General features: G+C 39.9%; 2 protein-coding genes across 2 annotated transcripts in view; one reads left to right on the forward strand and one right to left on the reverse strand.

Annotated features, from left to right (window-relative positions):
* LOC118913910 (serine/threonine-protein kinase TAO1-like) overlaps positions 1 to 27,796 on the forward strand; it is a 232,030-nt gene that overhangs the window by 13,686 nt on the left and 190,548 nt on the right. The window contains exons 2-3 of the mRNA XM_057498123.1: positions 11,116 to 11,192; positions 21,609 to 21,754. The gene's annotated coding sequence lies outside the window, so the exon portion shown is untranslated. The remainder of the gene's footprint in view (positions 1 to 11,115; positions 11,193 to 21,608; positions 21,755 to 27,796) is intronic.
* Positions 1,649 to 27,638, reverse strand: LOC130683086 (uncharacterized). Its single transcript, XM_057499345.1, has 4 exons — positions 27,580 to 27,638; positions 24,501 to 24,974; positions 19,490 to 19,566; positions 1,649 to 3,455 (listed from the first exon to the last, which is right to left on the reverse strand). Exons 1-4 carry the CDS (start codon positions 27,636 to 27,638, stop codon positions 3,304 to 3,306), a joined length of 762 nt encoding a protein of 253 aa, XP_057355328.1. The 3' UTR covers positions 1,649 to 3,303.

A 27,796-nucleotide genomic window follows, 5' to 3' on the forward strand; every position in this document is an offset into this window, starting at 1 on the left:
TATCAGAGTTTCTTGTTTTAAAAAGACGTCATCAGGCTGCCCTCTCTCTCTCTTTGTCTCTGCCTCTCTGTCCCCTGCTCTCCCTGCTTTCTCTCCCTCTCTCTCCCTCTCTCCCCACCCCCCTCTGGGGCAGCCACTCTCACTTTCAGGTAATAAAGCCTCTTTCGTGGGAAAAAAAAAAAAAAGACATCATCAGTATTTATTTTGTTGCTCAAGCCAGAAATCTTAGGCTCATCCTTGAGTCTTCTGACCTCTTCTCCCACATTGGCAGCTAGTCCCAAAGCTCTGTTTCTCTGGTCTGTCTCCCCAAAGTCCATCCTTTCTGCCCCCCTGAGTCCCAGCCATCATTGCTGACCTGGGACCCTGCTGTCACATTTCAGTGAACTCCCTGAACCTCCTTCCCCACCTGCCACCAGAGGGACTCTCAGAAAGCACGTCCGACCCTGCTGCTCTTGCTCAGTGTTTTATGGACTGGCTTCCTCCAGCCCTTGGGGGAGCTTTGCTGATGGTCCTTGGTGCTGGCACAGAGTATGCACTTAACGACTGGTACTTTCTGTATCACCATGCATCTCACCAGCTCCCTCCCTTCCTATTAACTTCAAGCGGGTCCCATCCCTGTCCCCAGTTGGCGCTTTCCAATGTGATTGAGGAAGTACTTGGAAACTTAGTAACATGCTCTTTTCTTTTGCCGTCCAAGAACATGATCTGCAGCTCTTAATATGACTGCCTTCCCTACTAAGCTATAAACTTCATGATGACAGGGTGTCTCTCTGGTTTATCCCTTTGTCCCTGGAGCCAAGCATGGTACTCGCACACTGAGGGTGTTCCCTAAGTGCTCTTGAATGAATGAATGAATTTAATGAGAGGCAGGATTTTCCATACAGTTGTGTGACCTTGCGAAAGTCACTTACAGTCTCCAAGGACATCAATCTGCTCATCTCCAAGTGTAAACAAAAACATTCTCTACCTCATATGGTTGATTGCTGTGAAGAGTAAATGTGATGATGTAGATAAACTACTCAGTATAATTATTGATTACTTTAAAATTTTAAAAATCTGAACTATGACCATTATCATGAAATAATATTCTCACCTAGCCTGTAGCTCAGTGTTGTACATACTGCAGGTACTTGGTAAATAGTAAATAGATACTTTACTAAATAGTTCTAAATAATGAAAATCTGAGTCATCAAAATAGATGTTTGTTTCTGTCAGTAAAAAAAAACAGCCCTTTGCTAGAGTAAATTTAGAATTACTTTAAGTATCAAACTACTTAATTACACTAAAAGTAAGATTCAGTTTGCTAATACTTGTTATGAATAGTCTTTATGAAAATGTTTTTTTTTATTAAGTGGGATATGCTCTTAGAGAAAACCACCAGATACTTCAGAGAGTAAAGAGACAAGTATGCTTGTAAACATTATTAGTGAAATACATTAACAATTACTGGTATGTAATGAATCAATAAATAAAATGACCTCCCAGGAGAGAAACCCCTTTAGGCAAGCCATTGACTAAAAAAGTGGTCCTTACCTGGAAGTGACAATGAGAGTCTAGATTTAAAGGGCAGTTCTCTGCTCTCATTTCTATGGATCTCTCTCTGAGGAACATGGTTTCTAATAGGATAGTTAACATTTCAGTGCAAAAGTACAGATTGTACTTTCTGTGATTTATTTAAACATCATTCTTGACAGAATATTTTATGGCTTTAAATTTCTTATTACTCATATGCCCAATTTTAGACCAAATCCCAAATGAGTAATGTAGGTCAACGAGAAATTGTGATTTATTTATTAATAACCCACTTTTTAGCATCAAGTGAGGCAATTACACCTGAATTTCAAAACTGTGAAGTTTCCCTCATGCTTTCTGTTCCCTGAGTAAATCAGAACAAAAGCTTTAGGTGGGTCCTATAAGCAGGGGAGTCAGGGTGCAGCTCAGCATGGCCTGAAAGGGGTGAGGAGGTGTCCATGCCAGGAGGGTGGTGGTAGTGGTGGCTTAGCATGGTGTGTTGAGTCCCCAAGGGGGACAAAGACAGCATCCATCTAGGAGTTGGATGGTGACCCCACTCAGATTATTAGAGCCAGAGCTATTATCTGGGGCATCTGCAAAGAGGTCAAGATGGAGACAAGAGATTGGTTACATAAAGGGGCTTAATACCATCAGGATGTATTATGAGGACAGTGGGAGTCAGGACCCTTTTGTTGGAAGGACATATTTGGGAAAACTAAAGAACTTCAATTGGAGTCTGTAGATCAGGTGGTAAAAATGCAGCAGTGTTATATTTCCTGATTTTATTAATTGAATTGTGGGTATGTAGGGGAATATCCTTATTGTAGCAGTCACACACTAAAGGATCTGCAGCTAGGACATTGTATAGCCCACTTAGCCTCAAGTGATTCAGGAAAAACTTATTTGTACTTCTCTTGTCAACTCTTCCTAAGGATGAAATTATGTCAAATTTGTTTGAACTATGGAATAAAGTTGGAGACTTAGCACAGAAGTCTGAATATATTTATAGATCTATATGTCTAAAGACAACATATATATACTATATGTGCATATATATATATACACACACACACACACATACACACACACACACACACATCAAACACCTGTATTTGGTAGTTGAACACTATGAATCTTGAAAATTTGAGAGCTAGTGCCTTATTGAATGAACTTATTGAAAAAAAAAAGCTAGAGGGAAGAATCATTTTTAAAAGTTGACAATTTAGAATTGTCACTTTAGAATTTTCACACCTATACAAAAAATTAAAATTTAATTCAGTGAGAATTTATTTTTGTATTTTGAGGAGGTGACCTTTAGTTGATAGGAAAGATATTTATAATCCTTTCATTATATAAAACAAAACCATAAATAAATGGACTCTTCTTTCTAGAGCTTCATGGTTCTAGGTAAACCTGTGGTCCAGGTATTCCAAAGTGAAATTGTCCAAAGTTGAGTTAAGCTATTCAACATTATAGATAATGTTGTGTATCTTAGTCAAGGGTCTTTTAGTTGTAAGGACAAGAAAACCATACTAGCTCCAAAAAAGGGTAAGATGCAAAAGGCAATCTCCTGGGTGAGAAGAACAGGAAAATGGGGGCAAGAACCATGCGTGCTTGCTGTCTCCTGCGCTTTCACTGGAGAAACCAAGTCTCTCCTCTCTGCTTCTCTTCCGGTGTCTACAGACCAGCCTCTGAAGTTTGCATGTTGCCCATCAAGACCACTCAGAAATAGCAGCCTCAGTCTTCCCAGTCTGTATGACCTATGGGTATAGTGCCAACAGACCCAGACTTTTAGCCCCAACTCAGAAGGGATTTGGAGTAGAAGAAGGAGCTCAGTCGGACGGGCTGGATCAGATATCCCCTTTTGTTCCGGTCAGCGTGACTAGGAATGGGCTGATACGACACAAAGCAAGCCTGCCTGAGTCTTCCTATTCTGCAAATAACTGTGAATAAAAAGATGTTTTTTTAAAAGAGGGTTATGGAAAGTGAGAGACAAAGATATTTTCTAAATAATCTGGAGAATATTTTTTTTTCTAATTGATGTGCATTGCTCTGTATTCTGAGAGATGTTCAAAATTTTAGTTCTTGATTGTTGAAATTAAATTACATAAAGGACACCTAAGAAAGTTCTATTTTGAAATTAAGAACGGATTTCAGACATTTTGAAAATGTTATCATTTATTAACAGATAAAAGAAGACTTTTCATCTAGGGATTTACCTAGCAAAAACTAATGACTTCAGTGAAGCTATAGAAATGTTCATAAAAGCTACCAACTGCCTTTCCATGGTGTAATAACTTTCAGTGAACCAAGAACTTTCCTTATATTTTTTAAGAGTTTCTTCTCTGCTCCCTCAGTTTTCCTCAAATAGGAGTTGGTCTGTGCACAAGGGCATGCACAAGTTGGGGGGTGCAGGTGGCTGCAGGTGCATAGTTCGTATGTTCAAAGCCAGTGAGAGTGCAGCGAGCAGTGTGGTGCTGGTGTCTTCAGAGAAAGCACTATCCTGTCTCCATTTTAAGATATAAGCTGAGTATTAAAGAAAGGGAATGATCTAGTGCCTGGTGGACTGGAAAAAGGACAGATTTTCAGGGGAAATAACATTAGTTTTGAGGGGCATGGTGGTTGCATAGAAGCAGTTTCCTTGTGTCATCTTACAGACTCATTGGATGTGAAAGCTGGAGATAACCTTGAATACCCTTTGCTATATTACATAGTAGAACATCAGAAGATTTTTGATATTCTTATATGCAAAATGTTTTGTGAATATGAATTTCCTGATGAGAAAATATAAAGCTTTCATGCAACTAAGTAGTTTGTGACTCAAAGTAATAAAGAATAACTGATTTATTCCAATCTCCTAAATTAATAATGATAAAACAGAAGCCTGGGCCCTCTGTGAGATGGGTCTGAACTAAAACTCCATTGCTCACCTGGCCTCTGTTAAGTCCCTACTCTGACTAGTGGAGCACAGTGACATTTGGGGTCTCCTGGAATAGTGTCAATTCAGTTAGTATCCAGTTAGCCTGGAAAAGTCTGATTATTCCCTTTTCCCCAGTGCACCATCACCTTGGTAAAAGGCCATAGGTGCCTTTGGGGAAGGTCGGGGGAAAGATTAACAGTAAAAATTTTTGGCAGTGTTGCTGGGGTCCTTCCTCAAGGAGTCAACCTCCCCTTCATTCAAGGGGCTCTGGGTCTTTAAACTTGCTCCAGTCTTGAAGTTGATTGAAGGACCATAACTGTTTTCATTATCCAGGTTAGACTTTTGTTCACATGACTTAGAACTGTTTTGCTTATACAGATGTGGTAAGAACTTAGTAGGCTTCCCACCTACTTCCCTTTTAGGAACACCAAGATCAATGAGGCAATGCTGTAGGTCTCTGCGAATCAGACTCTTCTCATTACTGCTTTGACTCAGCTGTCCATCGTAGTGACTGCCCACCTTGCCTGGAGTGATTAAGGGCCACCACTTGGCTCCTGCCACTCTGTGATCCACTTACTCCCATTGCATTTAGCTTTTCGAGTTCACTGGCAGCAGTTCCCATTGTGAGTTCTAGTCTACAGAGAAGACTGATCACAGAGCTCTTCACGGATGCTGGGGTTCTCCTCAAAATTTTTTTCTTATGGTTGTGTTGAAAGATATGTCCTCTGCACTCTCCCATGTGGGTGAGTAGTTCTTAAATGGCAAATCCACTCTAACATTCCTATTTTCCTAAACTTTGAGTCCCTTCCTTTAGAGTAGACCAGTGTAGTCCTGGGACTTCAAATTCATTTACTAGGGGCTACTTTTTGGCCCATGGCTGATCCAACCAACTAAACAAAGTGGTGGAGCCCTTTCTAACTCCACAATCTGCAATATCAAATGCAAAGTCTCTGCTTCATAGGCCCATGTCAATAAATACAGCCTGATACAAGTTTATGATCCTTCCACCTTTATCCAACACCCTTAATATCCATTCCCACACACATTCTCTGAATTCATGTCTGTGTATATTTGATAAACCATGTAGTGCTTTGTACCTCACCTTTAGGGAACTGCTGATACTTGAGTCTAATTGAGAGGTGGTTGGGGTGGGTCCCAAGGAGAATTAGCAGTGTCTTGTAAGGCAACTCCATCAGGAAACATTGCAGTTTGCTCAGGCCATGCAGGGTTAACTCCTCTGATGGGGTCAGAGAAGTTACCTTTACTGGTAAGGAAGACTCCAGAATTTAGGCTTTCAGTGGCTCCAGCTTCAATAGAATCTTCCCATATGGCCATGTTCCTGTTTTCAGGATCCCATTCCTTCCCAATCACTGTGCTTGCTTTTACAGTAGATACCCTGTGAAGTTGGGGATTCAGTTTGCGTTATAATTCAGCCACAAACAGGATGAGATTCTGGGTTAGGTTTTCAGCAATCTTAGTGCTGTGGCTGCAAGAGAGAAGGGTCCCTTTCAGGGCAGACACATGGTCTTCAGGTCATTTAGGCAGCACTTGAGCTGGGAATTAGAATTCCTGAGCACATCCTTTTCCTTCTTCACTCTGTCCAGTGGCATTAGAAGCAACCAGCAGTCTCATGACACTTGTTAGTTTGACAGAAATGTTAAAAGAAATCATATATGTGGTCGCCCTGAACTGTGTCTCTATTAAGGATTTATGAGTATCCAATGATGATATTTTGTGTGTCCCTATTGCCACTTCATGCCATCAGTGATCTGTGCTGTCTTTACTACTGGAAAGAGATGAATTTGTGTCTTTAAATCTTATCAGATTAGAGAGCCAGTTCCAGAAACCCCAGAACCAATCCAGAAAACTCCTCTTTAGGTTTCTGTTTCTCTTGAATTAATCTCAGTACCTCAGAATTCTCCAGAGAAACAGAACCAACAGGATGGACATGTGTGTGTGTGTGTGTGTGTATACATACATACATAAACACATACATATATATATATATATGGAGAGAGAGAGAGAGGAGAGGAGAGAAACACAGAGAGACAGAGAGCTGGAGAGAGAGAGAGAGAGAGAGAGAGAGAGAGAAAGAGAGAGAGACAGGGCAGAGGGGAGGGGTGCAGAGAGAAACTTATTTTAAGGAAATGGCTCAGGTGACTGTGGAGGCTTGGCAACTCCAAAGTCTGATGGTAGGCTGGCAGGCTGGAGACCAGGGAAGAGTTGCAGTTTGAGTCCAAAGGCAGTCTGATGGCAGGATTCCTTCTTGCTCAGAGGTGGTCAGTCTTTGTTCTATTAAGTCCTTTCACTCACTGAAGGAAGCTCACTCACATTATGGAGGATAATCTGCTTTACTCAAAGTCCAGTGACATAAATGTTAACCTTGTCCAAAGACACACCTTCACAGAAATGTCCAGAATAATGTTTGGCGAAATATCTGGGCACCATGACCCAGCCAAGTTGACACACAAAATTTATCATCATATGTCTTAACCCATCAATAAAATAAGGATGTTAGATGGTATAATAAATTTTATGAACCCTTCATGTTGAAAAATTCTATTTTTTTATAATTTCTATTCTCATTCCTGCAGTATTCTATTTTTAACAACAGCAACAAAAACCTATTGCTCCCCCCTTTGCTCTCTTGAGATGTCAAGGGTTTGGCTGTGTGGGTAAAATTGTAATATTTCTAGAATCTCTTGCCTGGTCTTAGTGCATCTGCATATCAATAGGTGTTTTCAAGGGGGTGGAATGTAACATCTATATAGCAATAGGTAATTACAAGGGCATGTGAGGGTTTATCTGGACCAGAGAGGTTGGGTGGAGCTCTGTTCTGCTGCAGCCTGGTCAAGAGAGAGAGAGTCAGGATCACTGCTTGTAAGAAATAAAGGAGTTTTTTAACTTTACCTCTCCCTTTGACTGATTTCGGTTTTACAGGTATTGTGCCCTGGATTTCCCCCCAAAGTTACAGGCTATATGGTTATAGCAAATCAAGTTCTCTTAAGTTGTCTGGTCTATCTGAACCACATTGGAAACCACATATTTTATGACCTTTCTGACTCCCTAAGACCTTAAGAAACCTGTTGGTGACAAATGTAAATCCTTTACATTTTTCTCCCTAGAAACGGGACCTATGCAGTAGGGAACAGAGTTGCTGTACAACCATCAAACAGTCCAGTAAGCCTTGTTGGAAGGGCCTAAAATAGCATAAAAATTCCCCAGAAGTGTAATCAAAGCAAAGGGTTGAAGAATCATTAACATAAATGTCCTCAATGTTCCTGTGGCTTTGACTTTTTAATGTATTATTGTCCTCCCTTCTAGCCTGTTTTCTGTTCAGTCCTGATCTCTTCTTGGCCTGCTGATCCTTTCAATATCTGCTCACTATCCCAATGTTATGCCTGGAATTTTCCATCCATTAGGTCTTCTCCCTTGAGATGCTTATGTAACTGTTTACTTTGGTGACTTACTCCATTAGTTCCTCTGGACAAGATGATTTTCCTAATCTCCTTTACTTCCTAAGGCTTCTGAACTCATAATTTGAATTCCTGTTGCCTTTTAAAATAACTTATGTCAATCATTTTTAATAGAATTCTGCATTTTGCTACCTTTTTAGCTTCTTGTCTTGTGAAAATTTATATTAAGTAAAAATGCCAGTTGCCCTTGGGAAACTTGTTTTTCTTTCCAGCTAAGTTTACTGACCTGAAAATGAACACATTAGGCTTTATAACCATTAAGGTGCCTTTTAGCTCTGAAACTATGTGGCTGCGTTGGTAAAATCATCTTGAGGTTTAACAACCATTGCAGAAGTATTCAAGACACATGAAAATCAGCAAATGCCTTCCTCTGCTGCTCTTTCATAGTCAGATGTGTGTCCTGTTTTTAATGTAACAATCATCCAATATTCTCAGATGCAAGAGCTTCTTACTCTACTTACTTGCATTTTTCATTTTTCACTTATTTTAGGATTTTTTGTTTTTCCTTCTCCACATTTCCTGGGATGAATTTTTCTTGTTTCCATACAGTTTTCAGGAACCAGGTCTAAAATATTCTTTCAGCAGGGTCCCAGGATGCTAAAAGATAGATGAGACTCCAAGAGCATTGCAGTCCATTGCCCAGCACCCCTTAGACCAGTGGTCTTTGAAGAGGGTGCTAGTACCAGGGTGCTTACAAGACCTCATTGGAAAGCAAAAAGAAATGTTCATACCTAATTGTGAAATTCATAATACAGTTCATAATACAATTGTTACTTTAATCTCATTTTTAAAAATTATCTTCCTCTATATGTTTCATAATGTATATATTAATATACTAGTAAGTAGCAAATAATCTATATTATATGTAGTATGCTTGCTCAAAAGTCTCTTAATGTTTGGCATGTGTGGTTAAAGAATTTGGAGTCCAAATGTTTGCCTTAAAGAATTCTTCATCTTATATTAATATAAATATATAAATGTAGCATAACCTCATGTTAACATAAGGCCTAATGACTCAGACTTTTAAACTCATTATTGACTATTACCCTTGATAATTTGCTCATTCATATGTAAAATGACTATGATTGTGTATAACATAGGCTTCCTTGGTTGTAAGCAACAGAACCTGACTCTGACCAACTTAGGCAAGGATACTGGAAATTACACCAGCTGGCTTATAAAGCTGAGGGAGAACCCGGGCAGACCAGCCTCCTAAGAGGAGAACTATGGCAGTGCTGGCCCTCGAGCAGCATCACTTGGACTGATTCCTAGAGACCTGCTGTTGGTTGACTCGACTCTAGTTCTCTCCCGCCTGAGTGTCTTCACTTAAAATTCACATTTCCAAGAAAAAGAGTCTGAATGGTCTACCTTGTGTCATGGGCCACACCCTCAAATACTTCTCTCATCATCCTTCCATATATATTTCCTATGAGGTGTAGTGGAAGGTCCTTTCCTGCCATTCATGTCTATAATTCAAACACCATGACATGACTACTTGCTGAAAAATGGCAACGTTTACTGACATGATCTTTTTTTCATATCCAGAAGGAGGAAAAAAGTATCACACGATTAGTCTAAACTGTCACTTTCCTGCCAGGAGCAAAACTTTTGATTTTTTACTTAGTTGTAAGGTTTTAGTCCCTTTACTTTTCAGTTAAATGACATTTGAATTCTCAAACTATCTTCATGAGATTGAAACAAAAATGCGTGCCAGGGGTCAAATACAATTAAAAATTTTTTCATATATAGTTAATAACCTTTCAGTGAAGTTAGAATCAATTTGAAATTGCTTTTAAAATCCATTTACTTTTCCCACTTACATGAAATTACTATGCTCTAATACTATCATAAAATCTAAGCTTAATCACTTCTTTTGCCTTTAATTCATTGAAAAAGACAAGAAAGAAATTTTGGGATTTAAATTTAATATTTCTGAAAGGTAAAATGCCTAGAGTAGAGGTAGATATATTTTGGAAAAATGTGATATTAAGTGTTGATTCCCCTTTTTCAGATAGTTTGTTAGAAAATAGTTAAGGGAAAACATTCAAGCATAGATTAGATAATCACCGTTGAACCTGAAAAATGATTTAGTAAGGGTATTTTTCTGTCAACATTTTAAACGAAAATTTGAAGGGCCAAAGATAAAATCTGTTCACATTGGTGGAATAGGTCATTAAGGATGCAATTATGTGGTACCAAAACATATTGCCTGCCACTCTGCCCAAGTATATTTCCATCAGTGAAATGCCCATTTGGCTGAATATGGCCTTTGAAATTCGTAATAAATGTCAAATGGCATTACAGAGGAATCAAATATATCCAACTTTAAATCTCAATCAGTGCCTTTGTTCTACTTGGCTTATAAGATAAACAGACTCAGCCTAAAACAAATGTGAGACAAATTTCAAAACAGGGAAATCAGGAAGCAGAAACTTGAGCATAACCCATCAAGCCCAGAGCGGGTCACAGTGAGCGGCACTGTTCAGCCAGAGGTTACCCAGCCCACCTGCGTGAGGAGCAGAAGTGTGCAATTCGAGTAGAGAGATTTTACTACTCTTTTTCTAAAGGGCCAGCTCTGATTATATCTAACCAGCTGGAATTGATGGGATGACATGACTAAATATTTGGCCATACCTTTTCAGTGTAGTCCTTCCATCTGTAATCTCACTAAAGGAAAATGACTGATTCTATTAATGGTGTTGGTTTCAATAGATAATGTTAGTTTGAAGCCTCGAGTGAGGTATAATTTGCCCAAAGTTCATAGGTGGAAAATAATTTTAGTCACGCTCATAAATCACTGACTGTCCTCATACCAACAGATAAAAACTCTCAAATTGGCCTGAACAGGGAAGAGGAATGGGAGGAAGCAGACCATCAAAATAACAATTACATGCCAAAATATAGACAAATTGTTAAAAATTTGAAGGTCAAAAGAATTAGAATTTAGTATGATCAGGAGCAGATTAAAAGTCAACATGGGAGAATGAAAATTTGAAATGGACCTTTAAGGATGGATAGGAAAAATATTTCACATTTTGGCTGCAGAAATTCTGATTTAGAATATAATACTTCATGGTGAAGTTCAAGTCCAGTGGCAGCTTTAAGGGAACAAAACTTTAATATTAGTTTGTAAGGCAGGGTACTGAAATTGGAATCTCTTTACATGAGTCATTAGTGCAGGAAGTAAGTCTTGTCTCTTTTTTCCAGGTGTGTCAGCCCAGCTCACATACACCTGGCACGGCCGGAATACATCCAAAGGAACACCATTTTGGATGGCTCCTGAGGTCAGATGACTGAGCTTTGAGGGAGACAGATGTAATATTTGATCCTTTCTGACTTTCTTTTTCATGCTCACTGTCTCCACACGTTTTGAAATATACTAGAAGAAAATGTCAGTTGTGCTCTTTTTATGTGAGATTTTTGCATGAGTGAAGATGAACATGCGAGATGCTCAATGAGTATATGAATAAAGGAAGGATTGAATGAATGAGTGCTTCAAATGAGAGAAACTACTTGCCTTAATTTTTCAGTTAATTTACTTTTAATTGCTTAGCATGCATCTGTTTTAATGATATTTAGATTCTGTTTTTAAATTATAACAGAATTATTATGAAAACCCCTAGCCTCTAAGATCAGATTCAGGTCACTTAACTTACATATAGCAGGTTCCCATATTGAGCCACTTGGCTTGGGGCTGTATTCAGCTTCCATAGATGCTTTTCACTATTAGTTTTGGGAAACTGTAGATAAACTGCCAAAATAGTTGAGAGACAAACTTTTCTAGAGTCATATCTCTGCAGTCACCATTAATGCCTTTAATCTTTTTAATTATGCTTATCAGTAAAGAACAGTTATGTTTGAAAACTCTGCAGCCGTTGGGAAAAGCTCTGCTATGTATCTACATTTTCTAAGGAGTGAAGGGAGGAAAAGCAATTAAAATACTATGTTAGTATTGAAAAGTCTTCGAATTAAATTAAGGATTAAATCCTGGTGTACTGTTTCCATTGTAATACTAATTCAATTATTACTGGCCAAAAAAGTTAAAATGTGAACATAATATAAAATAGAGGGAAAGGATATATTAAGTGATTTTTAAAAATTCCAGTGAATTCAAAAATATTTTCCATGGATGTACCTCTTAGGATAAAAACAAAGTATAACCATTTAAGCAAAAATAAAATTAAGAGAAGCTCAAGTCACAGTTTCTTTACTTTGTTTTCATATATCATTAGTGCTTTTTTCTTTTTCTTTTTTTAAATAAGGTATCATGGATATACAATAACATGAGCAACATTGTGGTTACTAGATTCCCCCCATTATCAAGTCCCCACTACATACCCCATTACAGTCACTGTCCATCAGCATAGAAAGATGCTATAGAGTTACTATTTCTCTTCTCTGTGCTATACTTCCTTCCCTGTGCCCTGCCTACATTATGTGTGCTAATCATAATGCTCCTTAATCCCCATACCCATCCCTTCTGATCCACCCTCCCCAGTCCCTTTCCCTTTTGTAACTGTTAGTTCATTCTGGGTTCTGTGAGTCTGCTGCTGTTTTGTTCCTTTAGTTTTTGCATTGTTGTTATACTCCACAGATGAGTGAAATCATTTGGTACTTATCTTTCTCCACCTGGCTTATTTCACTGAGCATAATATCCTCTGGCTCCATACATGGTGTTGCAAATGGTAGGATTTGCTTTCTTCTTATGGTGAATAATATTCCATTGTGTATATGTACCACCTCTTCTTTATCCATTCATCTACTGATGGACACTTCGGTTGCTTCCATATCTTGGCTATTTTAAATAATGCTGTGATAAACATAGGGGTGCATATGTCTTTTTGAATTTGTGATCCTGTTTTCTTCAGGTAAATTCCTAGGAGTGGAATTCCTGGGTCAAATGGTATTTTTATTTTTAGTTTTTTGAGGAACCTCCATACTGCTTTCCACATGGTTGAACTAATTTACATTCCCACCAGCAGTGTAGGAGGGTTCTCCTTTCTCCACATCCTCACCAACATTTGTTGTTTATCTTTTGGATGTTGGCCATCCTAACTGGTGTGAGGTGATACCTCATTGTGGTTTTAATTTGAATTTCTCTGATAATTAGCAATGTGGAGCATCTTTTCATGTGCCTGTTGGCCATCTGAATTTCTTCTTTGGGGAAATGTCTGTTCAGATCCTCTGCCCATTCTTTAATTGGGTTATTTGCTTTTTGTTTGTTGAGGCACATGAGCTCTTTATATATTTTGGATATCAACCTCTTATTGGATATGTCATTTATGAATATATTCTCCCATACTGTAGGATGCCTTTTTGTTCTGTTGATGGTGTCCTTTGCTGTACAGAAGCTTTTTAGTTTGATATATTCCTGCTTGTTCATTTTTGCTTTTGTTTCCCTTGCCCGGGGAGATATGTTCATGAAGAAAGTTGCTCATGTTTATGTCCAAGAGAGTTTTGCCTATGTTTTTTTCTAAGAGTTTTATGGTTTCACGACTTACATTTAGGTCTTTGATCCGTTTCAAATTTACTTTTGTGTATGGGGCTAGACAGTGATCCAGTTTCATTCTCTTAAATGTAGCTGTCCAGTTTTGCCAACACCAGCTGTTGAACAGGCTGTCATTTCCCCATTGTATATCCATGGCTCCTTTATCATATATTAATTGGCCATATATGCTTGGGTCAATGTCTGGACTCTCTAGTCTGTTCCACTGGTTTGTTGGTCTGGTTTTGTGCCAGTGCCAAATTGTCTTGATAACTGTGGCTTTGTAGTAGAGCTTGAAGTTGGGGAGCATAATTGCCCCTGCTTTATTCTTCCCTCTCAGGATTGCCTTTGGCTATTTGGCATTTTTTGTGGTTCCATATGAATTTCAGAACTATTTGTTCCCATTCGTTGAAGAACGTTGCCGGTATTTTGATAGGGATTGCATTGAATCTGTAGATTGCTTTAGGCAGGATGGCCATTTTGACAATATTAATTCTTCCTAGCCAAGAGCATGGGATGAATTTCCATTTGTTAGTGTCCTCTTTAATTTCTCTCAAGAGTAGTTTTCAGGGTATAGGTCTTTCACTTCCTTGGTTAGGTTTATTCCTAGGTATTTTATTCTTTTTGTTGCAATTTTGAATTGAATTGTCTTCCTGATTTCTTTCTGCTAGTTCCTCATTAGTGTATAGGGAAGCAAGAGATTTCTGTGTATTAAGTTTGTATCCTGGAACTTTTCTGAATTCAGATATTAGTTCTAGAAGTTTTGGAGTGGATTCTTTAGGTTTTTTTTTTATGTACAATATCATGTCATCTGCAAACAGTGACAGTTTAACTTCTTCCTTATTAATCTGAATGCCTTTTATTTCTTTGTGTTGTCTGATTGCCTTGGCTAGTGCCTCCAGTACTGTGTTGAATAAAGGTGGGAGAAAGCAATCTTAGAAGAAAAACTTTCAGCTTTTCACTGTTAAATATGATGTTGACTGTGGGTTTGTCATGTATGATTTTTGTTATGTTGAGGTACTTGCCCTCTATACCCATTTTCTTGAGAGTTTTTATCATGAATGGCTGTTGAATTTTGTCAAATGCTTTTTCCAGATCTATGGAAGTGATCATGTAATTTTTGTCCTTTTTATTGATAGAGTGGATGATGATGGATTTTTTAATGTTGTACCATCCTTGCATCCATGGGATGAATCCCTCTTGATCATGACATACGATCCTCTTGATGTGTTTTTGAATTCAGTTTGTTGAGTATTTTTGCATGTATGTTCATACAGGATATTGGTCTGTAATTTTCTTTTTTTGTGGTGTCTTTGCCTGGTTTTGGTATTAGAGTGATGCTGGCTTTATAGAATGAGTTTGGAAGTATTGCATCCTCTTCTATTTTTAGGAAAACTTTAAGGAGAATGGGTATTATATCTTCTCTAAATGTCTGATAAAATTCAACAGTGCAGCCATCTGGTCTGGTTGTTTTGTTCTTGGGTATTTTTTTGATTCACTTTCATTGCTGGTAATTGGTCTGTTTAGATTTTCTGTTTCTTCCTTGGTCAGTCATGGAAGGTTCTATTTTTCTAGAAAGTTGTCCACGTCTTCCAGGTTATCCAGGTTGTTAGCGTATAGATTTTCATAGTATTCTCTAATAATTTTTTGTATTTCTGCGGGGTCCGTCGTGATTTTTCCTTTCTTGTTTCTGATTCTGTTTATGTGTGTAGATTCTCTTTGTTTCTTGATAAGTCTGGCTAGGTGTTTATCTATTTTGTTTATTTTCTCAAAGAACCAGCTCTTTGTTTCATTTATTTTTTCTATTGTTTTATTCTTCTCAATTTTATTTATTTCTTCTCTGACCTTTATTATGTCCCTCCTTCTACTGACTTGGCCTCATTTGTTGTTCTTTTCTAGTTTCAATAATTGTGAATTTAGACGGTTCTTTTGAGATTGTTCTTCCTTCTTTAAATAGGCCTGGATTGCTTTATAACTTCCTCTTAGAACTGCCTTTGCTGTGTCCCACAAAAATTGGGGCATTGTGCCATTGTTTTCATTTGTCTCCATATATTGCTTGATTTCTGTTATATTTTGGTCATTGATCTATTGATTATTTAGGAGCATGTTGTTAAGCCTCCATGTTTTTGTGAGCCTTTTTTGTTTTCTTTGTACAATTTATTTCTAGTTTCATAGCTTTGTGGTCTGAGAAGTTGGTTGGTAGAATTTCAATCTTTTTGAATTTGCTGAGGCTCTTCATGTGGCTAGTATGTGGTCTATTCTGAAAAATGTTCCATGTGAACTGGAGTAGAATATGTATCCTGCTGGTTTTCGGTGGTGTGTTCTTTAGATGTCTGTTAGGTCCATCTGTTCTAATGTGTTGTTTAGTGCCTCTGTCTTCTTACTTATTTTTCTGTCTGGTTGATCTGTCCTTTGGAGTATGTTGAAGTCTCCTAAAATGAATGCATTGCATTCTATTTCTCTCTTTAATTCTGTTAGTATTTGTTTCACATATGTAGGTGCTCCTGTGTTGGGTGCATAGATACTTAGAATGGTTATATCCTGTTGTTGGACTGACCCCTTTATGATTATGTAATGTCCTTCTTTGTCTCTTGTGACTTTCTTTGTTTTGAAGTCTTATTTTGTCTGATTCAAGTACTGAAAAATTTGCTTTTCTCTCCCTAAAGTTTGTATGACATATCTTTTTCCATCCCTTCACTTTTAGTGTGAAGTGAGTTCGAAGTGAGTCTCTTTTAGGCAGCATATAGATGGGTCTTGCTTTTTTATCCATGCTATAACTCTGTGTCTTTTGATTGGTGCATTCTTTCCATTTACATTTAGGGTGATTATCAATACATATGTACTTATTGCCATTGCAGGCTTTGGATTCATGGTTACCAAAGGTTCAAGGGCAGCTTCTTTACTATCTAGAAGTCTACCTTAACTCACTTACATGCTATTATTAACACCCATCTGATGATGCTTTTTTCTCTCCCTACTTTTACTTCCTCCTCCATTATTTGTATGTTAGGTGTCATATTCTGCACTCTTTGTGTATCCCTTGACTGAATTTGTGGGTAGCTGATTTAATTTTGCATTTGGTTAATGTTTAATTGGTCTACTTCCTTTGCTGTAGTTTTATTTCTCTGGTGACAGCTATTTAGTCTTAGGCACACTTCCATCTAGTGCAGTCCCTTTAAAATACACTGTAGAGATGGTTTGTGGGAGGTAAATTCCCTCTATTTTTGCTTATCTGGGAATTGTTTAATCCCTCCTTCAAATTTAAATGATAATCTTGCTGGATAGAGTATTCTTGGTTCAAGGCCCTTCTTTTTCATTGCTGTGAATATATCATGCCACTCCCTTCTGACCTGTAAGGTTTCTGCTGAGAAGTCTGATGATAGCCTGGTAGGTTTTCCTTTGTAGGTGATCTATTTTCTCTCTCTGGCTGCTTTTAATACTCTGTCCTTGTCCTTGATCATTGCCATTTTAATTATTATATGTCTTGGTGTTGTGCTACTTGGGTCCCTTGTATTGGGACTTCCATAGCCTGAGAGACTATTTCTTTCCCTAAATTGGGGAAATTTTCAGCAATTACTTGTTTGAAGACACTTTCTATCCCTTTTTCTCTCTCTTCTTCTTCTGGTACCCCTTTAATGCAAATATTGTTGTGCATTTGGATTGGTCACACATTCTTTCATTCCTGGAGATCCTTTTATCTCTCTCTGCCTTAGCTTCTCTGTATTCCTGTTCTTTGATTTTTATTCCATTTACTGTCTCCTCTAACTCACCTAAATGCTTTTAAATCCCTCCATTGTTTGTTTCATTTCAGTTATCTCCATCCTGAATTCATCCCTTAGCTCTTGAATATTTTTGTGTAGCTGCATTAGCTGGCTTATGACTTTTATTTGGAATTATATTTTAGGAATATTGGTGATTTTGGTCTCACTGAGCCCTCTTTCTGGTGTTTGAGGGATTTTGGATTGAACAAGGTTATTCTGCCTTTTCATAGTCCTGGAGCAATGTGAGTGGTTGCAGGTGAGTGGCATAGTTGTCAGGTGGGAGGGGAAAGTCCTTTCTTGCTTCCTGGTCACCATGCCTGTCTCCACTGTGCTGGTCAACTGTGCACAAGGAGCAGCCTCTGGGTTAATCACCTAAACTGCTGTGGGCAGGGTGGCACTCGGGATGGCCTAGGGTGATGATGGGGGTTCAGGCAAGTGGTGCAGGTTCTTCCATGATAACAGAGCCCGTTTGTGGCTCCTGGTATCATCGCCCGTCTCCACTATCTGTGCTGCTCAACCATGCACAGGGGAAGCCTCTGCATTAAACTGTGTAGTGGCTGTGGGCGGAGCTGCCCTCTGGCTAGTCTTTAGCAATGGCAGGGACAGGTGATCTGCATGTAGTTGCTGGCCAGGAGGAAGGAGCAACAGGCTGCTTATCTTGTCTCAGGGCTGTGTTGCCAACCAGAAGCATAGGGCACCTGAAGCTACTGAAAGTTCCCAGCCTGCTGGGTGGAGTATGCCAGGATGATTTTGTCCACCTGTTCCTTCTCCTAAACCCTTGCCCCTTTAGCAGCCCTCTGACTGTTGAGAGTCCCTTAAAGCACCTGCTTTTCTTTTGTCCCAGGACAGCCAGTTGTGGGAACCTGTTTGCAGTCTTAGTCTCAGACTTTGGTTTTCAGCCCCTCTAATCTCCAGAGTACCATGCAATGTGGGTCTGTGCTCCCAGGGTAGATTTCTAGGGCTGGGTATTTAGCAGTCCTGTGCTTCCACTCCCTCCCCTCTCTGATTCTCTTCCTTCCACCTGTGAGCTGGGCTGGGGGGAGTGCTTGGGTCCCTGCAGGTCACGGCTTTTCACTTTACCCTTTTCTGTGAGATGTTGACTTCTCCCAGATGTGGACTTTCTGATGTACTGTTACTTCTGGTTACTCTTTCAGGAATAGTTGTATTTGCTGTATTTTCAAAATATATGTGGTTTGGGGAGGAGATTTCCACCACACTAGTCATGCCACCATCTGTTCTCCTCCTTTAAAAACTAGTGTTTTTAAAAGCTCATAAAAAATTTTTAATGGGAAATTAATACAGTATATCTATAATATCAACATTGCATCATATTCACATGGCTTAAAGTTAATATAATAAATAGTATAATATAATACTATAATAAATAATAATCTGGCTTTATATTATTCATATGCTGATTTATTATAGTAAAGCCATTATTGTATGTTTAAGTTTGCCATTTAGTAAAAGCAGTTTTGATTATGGATCTTGGAACCACTCTGTGAGTAAAAGGAAATAGTTTTTATCTATCTAAAATTTGTTTTATATATTAAATGATTTAATTTTGTATTAAATGAGTTAATAATTAAAATGGACACTTCTTAACATGTAACCCGCAGATGTTTTACTGATAAGTCATTGTTTTTTTATTAATAAGTCTACTGTAGGGCAACAAGGTTTGGAAGTTCTTTCGTGGTGAGCATTCAATAGACACCATATAAAAGGGAAAGGTTCAGTGTTGTCTTTTCAAGCTGTCATGTAATGTATGTTTGAGATTTTGTTCGTATTCTATTCATCTCTCTGTAATATGCATTTTCCAAAGTTGTGAATAATTGGAAGTATTTCAATAAATTTCTACTCTTCTAGAATTTTTGAAGAATAAATTTGAATAAACACCCATCTAGTTAATGAAGATATCATATGTATACTAGCTCTATGTTATTAATGATAGATTTCTAGGAATTAGAACTAAGGTAAAAAAATTTACTATATTCTCCATAATTAATGGTATAGGATTTTGCAGTGGTTTTTTGGCCTCTGAGGTGAACTTGTTGAATCAGTTATCAGTTGAAAAGTGAAATTTTTGATTTCACATTTTTTAATTAAATTCAAGACCAAAGGTAGCATTTCTTGGTTACATAAAGCCATCCTTTCCAAACTGGAGTATGTATCAGGATGAAGCAGACAAGGGAAATAATTATTGTTGTAGGTGACCCTATAGCTTATTGTACAAGCCAGGATACTTCTCAGAGTGAAAGGGTATGATATTTGTAATGACTCTAGAAAAGAAAGCATAAACCAAGACTGTCTCAGGAAAATTGGAGCATAGATTTACCCAAGCCTTGGGGAGATATTCCTGGACAACATGTGTGAAGGTGTAAAATAATGAATTTTCCTGAAGCAACAATATTACTAGAAAAAAAAAAGATGGATCAAAAAACATTTTTATACTAAAGCAGACAAAGGTATACTACAGAAAGGAAAATTCATAGATTGTATTTTTTACTTTTAACAGCTTTATCAAGATAGAATGCACATGCTATGTAATTCACTCATGTTCAGTTTAATGATTTTTTAAGTGCATATTTGCAGGATTGTGCAGTTACCATCACAATCTAATTTTAGAACATTTTTATTCCTCCTAAAAGAAACCCCATACTCCTTCAGAGTCACTCCACATTCAAACTCTCCTACACTAGGCCACCACTAATCTGCTTTCTGTCTGTATATTTGCCTGTTCTGGACATTTCCTATCAGTATAGTCATGTGATATGTGGCCCTGTGTCTGGCTTCGTTCTTTTAGCGTTCATCCGCAATGCAACAGATGTCAGTATTCCGTGCCTTGTGATGGCGGGATAATATGCCATTGTATGTGTGCACCACATTTTATTCATCAGCAGGGGATGGGTTGCTTCTAGTTTTGGGCTATTAATGAATAATACTTCTATGTGTATTTAACATATTAAATATGAAATTTGAATAGAAAACTTGGGACTCTTATGCTTGCACCTGATATTTCAGGCTGTGCTCTGATTCAGCATTTACCTTCCCATGATGTTACAAGTACTTTGTTTGGAAAAGTTGAGAAGTGTTGTATAAGATGTTGTCACCATCATCATACTCAGTTGGGAAACTATATTCTCTCTTCTCTTTATATATATATATATATGATTTATGTATGTCTCTATTTATTATTGGCCTTCATGTGTTTAGAAATGGATTGGTTCACAGCTATCTTGTTTATTTGCCCTTAAGCTCACCACCCAACCTAGAACCAGAATGTTACCAATAGCAAGATTTGCCTCTATGCTCTTCCTCTATCCCACCATCTGGCTTCCTACAAGAGTAACTCTTGTCCTATGTATTGTGTTTATTATTACTTGCCTTTTATTTTTCCATCACACTAATAAATTTATACTTATACTGTTTTCTGCCATTGCCATTAGTATCAGGTATGAATAAAGATATACTTATGAAGGATTTACCCTTCCTGAGTGACATGTATGTAAATGATACCAACTAAACTGTGGTGTGTCAACACAAGAGCTTGTTAATGTGTTAAGTCTGAGTTTAAGTACAGTGAGAAAGGTGAAATACTGTTCCAGACAGAGGCCTTACTTTTCTTTCACTTTATGGGTCATTTCATAGTACTGTAGTCCAGTGATAAAACTTTAACTTGCCATTATCCCCAAGTCATTTTTTATTTGTTCTATGGGTTGGCATTCACAAAATGTAAAGGTTTTAAAAAATAGTTTAAAATGTAAAGTTGAATACTCTTAGGTGATCACTGACATTATAATTGTAGTCCATCTGTATATTTACATATTTTGAAATACAAAATGTAAAGATTTTAAAAAATAGTTTAAAATGTAAAGTTGAATACTCTTAGGTGATCACTGACATTATAATTGTAGTCCATCTGTATATTTACATATTTTGAAATAAATTCTGAAGTAATTAATAATTCTTATATGTAATACTACTTTATAATACTGAAAAAAATTTCCCTTTTCTCTTGTCTCTCAATCACATCCTTTGATTAGTGAACTTTTTTTGAAATTCATTACAGTTACATTTTTTATCTTTGCCAAGATAAATGTCTTCATTCACACTTAAAAGGTCTGTGGAGTGGCTATCCTCTGACAAGCCTTAGCTGTCCATTTAATCCCATCCTTTCCATGTGGGACACTGTTTCTTTTCCCTTTCTGTTTTGCATTTTCAGAAACATTCCTTTTCATAAGCTTCTTCTTTGATATTTGCAGCCTGCTAAGATATTCTCTGCTCTCAGCTTACAAATACTTACTAATAATTTGAGCTTTTATTTTCCTAAGTCACTGCCTTTTCTCATAGTTGTCAAACCTCATCAGTTTGAACAGTTATACATTGCTCCAAACATTTGCTGCATGTTTGTTAAAATCATAAACTTCACCATTTTTTTTCTAATTTTCTACTAGGTGATTGCATGTGAACAGCAATCGGATACCACGTACGATGCCAGATGTGACACATGGTCCCTGGGGATCACGGCTATTGAGCTAGGTGATGGAGATCCCCCACTAGCTGACCTGCATCCCATGACAGCACTCTTCAAAATACCAAGGTGAGAGGACTAGTGTGGGGCCCAGTACCAGCATCGTATCTTTCTTCCTCCAGGCATTGAGTGCTCTCATGGAAACAGTCAATGTAGTTCAGCAAGTTAGGAGCAGAATGGCCTGGAATGTCACTCTGCTTCTTCCAAAACACTGTATTTGTTCAATAGTTTCATTTCCCCATTGTAAGTGAAGGAGCTTGCTGTTGACACTCAGTGTGTCCTTTTTCTTTTGCAAGGATTTGACCTCTGAAAACAGCAATTCCTCCCACTCTGTCTGCTCCCAAATCAGTCTTGAGGCTCTCTTGTCCATGGCCAATGTAACATGACTTGTTCTGTCTCACTCTATCAATCAAATAATTTTTTTACTACTTGCTAAGACTTCCCTTTGTTTATAACTTTAAAATATTAAGAAAGTTATAAATATACTGATAAAATAATAATTTAAAATATTCCCATGTTTGAATAATTTAATGTAAAACAGTAAACTTAGAAGAATGATCTCTTTGTAGTCATGAAAGCACTTTCCTCTCTGAAGCCCCCTCCGCTGCCATGTATATATTGACAAACTTTCCCCTGCTTATCCTGTAACTATTCAAATGCTATTTTGTATGTGCTTTGGTTAGTTCCCAGATATATCAGAAAACTGATGTGAAAAGTCTGCCTGTTTATTATTTTGTTATCTTTTTGAAGAGTTTCTTAAGGATTTGCCCAAATTCTAATGGACTGCACACACAGGGCCTATAGACAGGGGTGCAGGGCAGAGTGCTAAGGTGATAAGTTATAGTTTGTTACCATGCTCTACATTAAAACAAATATTGTGGTCCTGGTGCCTATAATCATTTGTACAAAGCCCTGGCAGTGAGTGTGTTTGTTTGTGTTGGAGGTGGGAAGGTAGTTTTCTAGTCCTAAAGAAATAATGCCAATATGTTGAATTCATTTCCAAATAGATTCATTTGGAATGTGTGGCATGGAGTTCAGTTAGTATAAAACCAAAGCATTTGAATGTGTTTTTAATTTTGCCTTTGAATTTCCTGTCTTATGTATGTGTTCTGGATTATAATACCTTAGATATATGTCATCCTTTGCATAATTTCAATGTATATCTCAGGTCTTACTTTTTGTAAAATATACTGCTTATTGGTAAATAGGAAACAAGGTTACAAAAAATAACAAAAACCTATTCTATACCAAGTCTAAAACATTTCATTAAATATGAGGAAAATAGAAAAAAAATCTACATTTCCTAGCTCTTACTGTCGTCATTCAGTATATAAGATGGATCTCTGTACATCCTGAACCATTGTAATCATTGTTTTAAACAGCCAGTTAGCCTAATGCTGTCATTCTTGGTGATTGTGCCCACATGGAGCAGGAATGACATTGTCAACACATGCAAGGCACTTCTGGAAACTGCATCATATTAGTCATTTCTTAATACTTCTACAACCAGTGTATCTCTAAAGCCAAATTCTTAGAATATTAATGGTAGACAAATTTAGAAAGAAGGGATCTGAAAAGCTACTCGGTTCTGAGTGTTCTAATATCATCAAAACTTCATTATACTCAAAGCAAGCCAATAAATCTCTTCCAAAGGAAATTTTCAGGACAAAAAACAAAGCAAGATTGTTGGAGATAAGAATTGCTTCTTTTAATGTGCAAATCGGCAATCTTGAACGAGCTCTGAAGATTGTAAAATGAGCTTTAGGCCTGATCCAGGGCAGATGAGTAGCTGCACTTTTCTTTAATGAGCCTGTACAAACTGTACATTAATTTCATTATAAGCTATTTAAGGAGGAATGCAGAACTGAAGACAAAGTATTTCCATTCCACTAATGAAAACAAGGGCTGTTAGAATTAACACAAAGCAGTACTTCAGCAAATTCAACTATCATGGTTGATCAATGTTGCTTGATTACAGAGTTAGGTCAGCCTCATTTTCAAGTGATATGCCTTTGTATTCATGAACATGCCAAAAAGAAAAGATTTGTTCAGCTTAAAATGAAGGGAATTAGTAACAAAATCTTTTAAGTGGCATTCAGAGCTTATAGCTAATCATATTTTCCAGTCCCTTTTGCAATCTTGTTTCCAGCCATGTGTCAGTACCAGGGCAGCTCATGAAGGCATTCTCTGTGTCCCTTTCTTCTGCTGTGCCTTAACACATTCCCTCAGAGACTTCTGCAGGACTCAGAGTACAAAATATTATTCCTCATATTCATTGTTTCTATTTTGCTGAGTACTGATGTTTTCTCCCAGGGCTCTCAAGTGGGAAGCAAGAAAGTTCCTTAAAAGAAAAAAATTAGGCCTGCTTCCCGCCCGGCCCCAGCCGCTCCGGCTCGGCGAGCACCCCTGGGGCGGGAGCGCGCGGGGGCGCCCGGGCCGCGAAAGGTCCCGCGGGGGTGGCAGAGGCACGGGCCGGGGCTACCTGCAGCGCGGCGGCCCAGACCCCGCACCCCACAGCGCCGCCCGGGGCCCCGCGGCGGGGGTCAGCGGCGGGCTGAAGCAGGGCCCAGGGCCCTCCTGGTCCGGGCGCGGGCACCACAGAGCGCGCGGGCCGCGGCGCGGGGGCCCTCGTGCCCGAGCCCGAGCTCGAGCCCAGCCGTTTCCCGCCCTCCGGCCGCCCCGACACCCTACACCGCCGCGCGCCGCGCCCGCACCCGCTGGGCCGGGGAGGGTGTGTACCGCCCCGCGGGGCTCCCACCTACCGCCTAGCGCCTCCGCCGCCGCGCCTTTCGGCCTCCCGCCCCCCGGCACCCACCTGCTCAGGCCGCCCGTGCGCCCTCCAGCCGGCCGCCGGAGCCGTCGGGGGCAGCGGAAGGCAGAGGCGGTGCGAGCGGCCCCGGCTGGCGGGACGAACACCCGGCCGGCCGGGACGTCGGCCAACAGCGGCCCCACCCGCGGCGCACATGCCGGGTAACTGACGGGGCGCGGGGCCCCACCCGGCCGCCTGGACGCTCCCCAGCGTGGCGTCCGGAGGCCATTGCGGGCGGCGGGCTGCACGCCCACCGCGCCGCCTGCACTCAGGTGGTGGCGTGTCCCAATCCCGGGACCTGCGGACGTTATAATGTCAGCGGCCCGGCCCTTTCTCCACCCCGGAGATCGGGGTTTCTGGCAAGGTGGAGCCTGCGGAGGCGGGCAGGCCCTTCTCGGTGACACCAGGCCCGCAGGCCCAGGCAGCTCACCTCTCAGGTTTTGCTCCTGCGACTCTGAACTTACTTTTCTTTCTTTCTCTCTTTTGTTGACATTAAGTAAGTTTATCGAACTCTCAGCCCCTTGTCAGAACAGGTGTGGCTTTGTAGGACAGGACCAAGGAGGTGAAAGGCTGGAAAGCTGGAGACTGAAAACAACCGAGCACGGAGAGAAAATGAAAGAAATCTGGAGAACAGGAAAGAAAGCCAAAGAATCTTGTGAACTGCAGCAAGAACAGGTTGCAGGAAGGAGCCCGCTGGAATTCTTGGAGGAAGTTCCACAGAAGCAGGTAGAAACGTTGGAGGGCATTTTCCACCCTAGAGGAACACTCAGAATGTGTGGAGAAATCAGCCTGCTTTGGGAAAGCCTAGATTGCACGTATTGGGGGCACCTGAAACAGGGCATCCAGGAGTCCTCTCCACAGCCAGCCTCATGTATTCAGGAGCCTCACCTACTCTGTTCAAAAAGGAAACTCTCTTTCCTTGTGTCTTTGGACTGCAGAAGATGCCCGAAGTTAGAAAGAGCCCTCGGCCGAGATCAGTCCTCCAGACTTAGCTATTTAGGAACCATTCTAGGGATCCTGTCCGGGAATTTCTGGTCTGGTTTTGTTCCCACTGCATATGAAATGGCCTGTGAATTGCTTTTGGCTGGACCGTCACTTGCCCCTTGTTAGCTGCTCTGGCCAGCCCATACTGCATGGGCTGAACAGTTGAAGAACCATAAGGGGTGGTTCATCCGCTAGTAAAAATCCCACCGGACACTGGTCACAGCCAGTTGTCTTCCCCTACATGTAATCTTTTTCCACACCCAACGAGTCCACTTAAGTTCTCTGCACTCCAGTTTCCCTCTCTGGATAACAGCAGCATCTGCCTCATTCTGTTGTGAGGGTTGAATGAGATAATACAAGTCAAGTGCTTAGAAAAGTTCCTGGGCATAGTAGGTGTTCAAACGTTAGCTCATATCATTTCACATCACCTACTATAATTTTCAAGTTACCACTTCACACCTAGGCTATGGATTTTGCCTACTGTGATATCTAGACTCCTCCTCCTGTTCCCCACTCCTTCTGGTATGTCAATTCTGAGATCAGGTTATAGAAGACCTTACAGTTTGTCTGGGTGCATGGGTGTCTCCCCATTTGGGATCATTCACTCTGAGGGAAGCCAGCTGCCATGTCGTGAGCAATCCTGTGGAGAGGCCCACGTGGAGTGGAACTCAGGACTCCTGTCACCTGCCACCTGCCACAGGACAAGCTTGAAAGTGGATCCACCAGCTGCAGATGAGCCCTTCGATGGCTGCGCTTCAGCTTCACTGCGGATTCACATGCCCACCCAAATAACAGCTGTTATCGAAGAACTTGATTTCTTTCAACTAGTTGACATTCTAAAGATGAAACTTCCAGTTTTGTTGAAAGATCAACAACCCTCAGTTTTCAAGTGCCCAGATGTGTGACTTGACTCATCCCTGAGAGTGATACCAGGAGAATCTGAACCTCGCAGTGACTATATTTTGCAAGAGAACCTGCTGTGGATAATTGTGTTGCCTTGTTTACTACCATTATGTAGCTGACAGAGTCTTCTGCTTCCATGGCCAGCTTGCGGTGATCATATTTTGCACAAGAAACTGCTATGGATACTTGTTTTGCCCTGTCTACTACTATTATAGGTGAAATAGTCTTCTGCTTCCGTGACAGCCTTGCAGTGATTATATTTTGCACGAGAACCTTGCAGTGACTGTATTTTGTACAAGAACTTCGCAGTGACTGTATTTCCATGAGGACTTGCTGTGGATACTTGTGTTGCCTTGTCTACACCGTTATATAGCTGACAGAGTCTTCTGCTTCCGTGGCAGGCTCACGGTGACCATATTTTGCACAAGAACCTGCTGTGGATACTTGTTTTGCCTTCTATGCTCCTGTCATACAGCCGCTAGAGTCTTCTGCTTCCATGACTGCCTGCTCTCCTGGTCTTCCTTACCTCTCTAAGCAGTTCTTTATGCTTCTTCAGGGGCCCGTCATCATCCACTTCCCCTCTCCCACTTCCAGGGGTTCCTAAGCCCATCACTCCGCTGAGTCTTACAACTCTAATGGACTCTGGTGACTTTGTCTACTTGCATTTTTTGCGCCCACAGGTATGTAGACACCTCCCAAATCTGTGCCCCTAGTCCAGACCTCTTCCTTCAAATTTGCACTTGGACAGTAAAATTTCTGATTGACATGCCCACCTGAACATCACACCTGGATGTCAACTCAGCATAGCACAAACAGAATTAATCTTTCCTCCTTTAGTCTAGTCTCTCTTAGTTTGTTATATCAACCTGTCCCTCAAGTTCTCAGCATTTCTTTTTTCTTTATTATCTCTCATCCCATGTCAGTTCTCATCAGGCCATGTCAATTCTAATGCCTGAATATTTCTCAAATTCATCACAGCCCTTCTAGCTTTGCTGTCTTGGTCCAGGGTCTCATCATCTTTCTGAATTTCTAACTGATCTAGTCTCCTAACTGGTGTCCTTTCTTCCCATTTTATCCTCTCCAAATAAAAAAAAAGAGATATATTAACAACTTTAAACCAACTATATTATTACATCTCAAAACCCATCATCTCTCTGCGAGGCAGATCCCTGCCTCCCTCTCCAGCCTCACACCTCACCTTCTCTCCAGCTTAGGCTTCAGCAGCGCCAATAGTTCATTAGCTGCTTGCAGCTCCATGCTGACCATGCTTTCTCCACCTGTGTTTGCACCATCGCTTCTGCCTGGAAGGCTCTTCCCTTTCTCCTGCCTGCATCACCACTCCAGCCCCCACCCCAGACCCTGACCGCCTCTCCTCCACTACAGAGTTAGGTGCCCCTTCTGAGTGCTACCAAAAT

The sequence above is a fragment of the Manis pentadactyla genome, chromosome 3, assembly GCF_030020395.1.
Source record: "Manis pentadactyla isolate mManPen7 chromosome 3, mManPen7.hap1, whole genome shotgun sequence".
In the NCBI taxonomy this organism is placed as follows: domain Eukaryota; kingdom Metazoa; phylum Chordata; class Mammalia; order Pholidota; family Manidae; genus Manis; species Manis pentadactyla.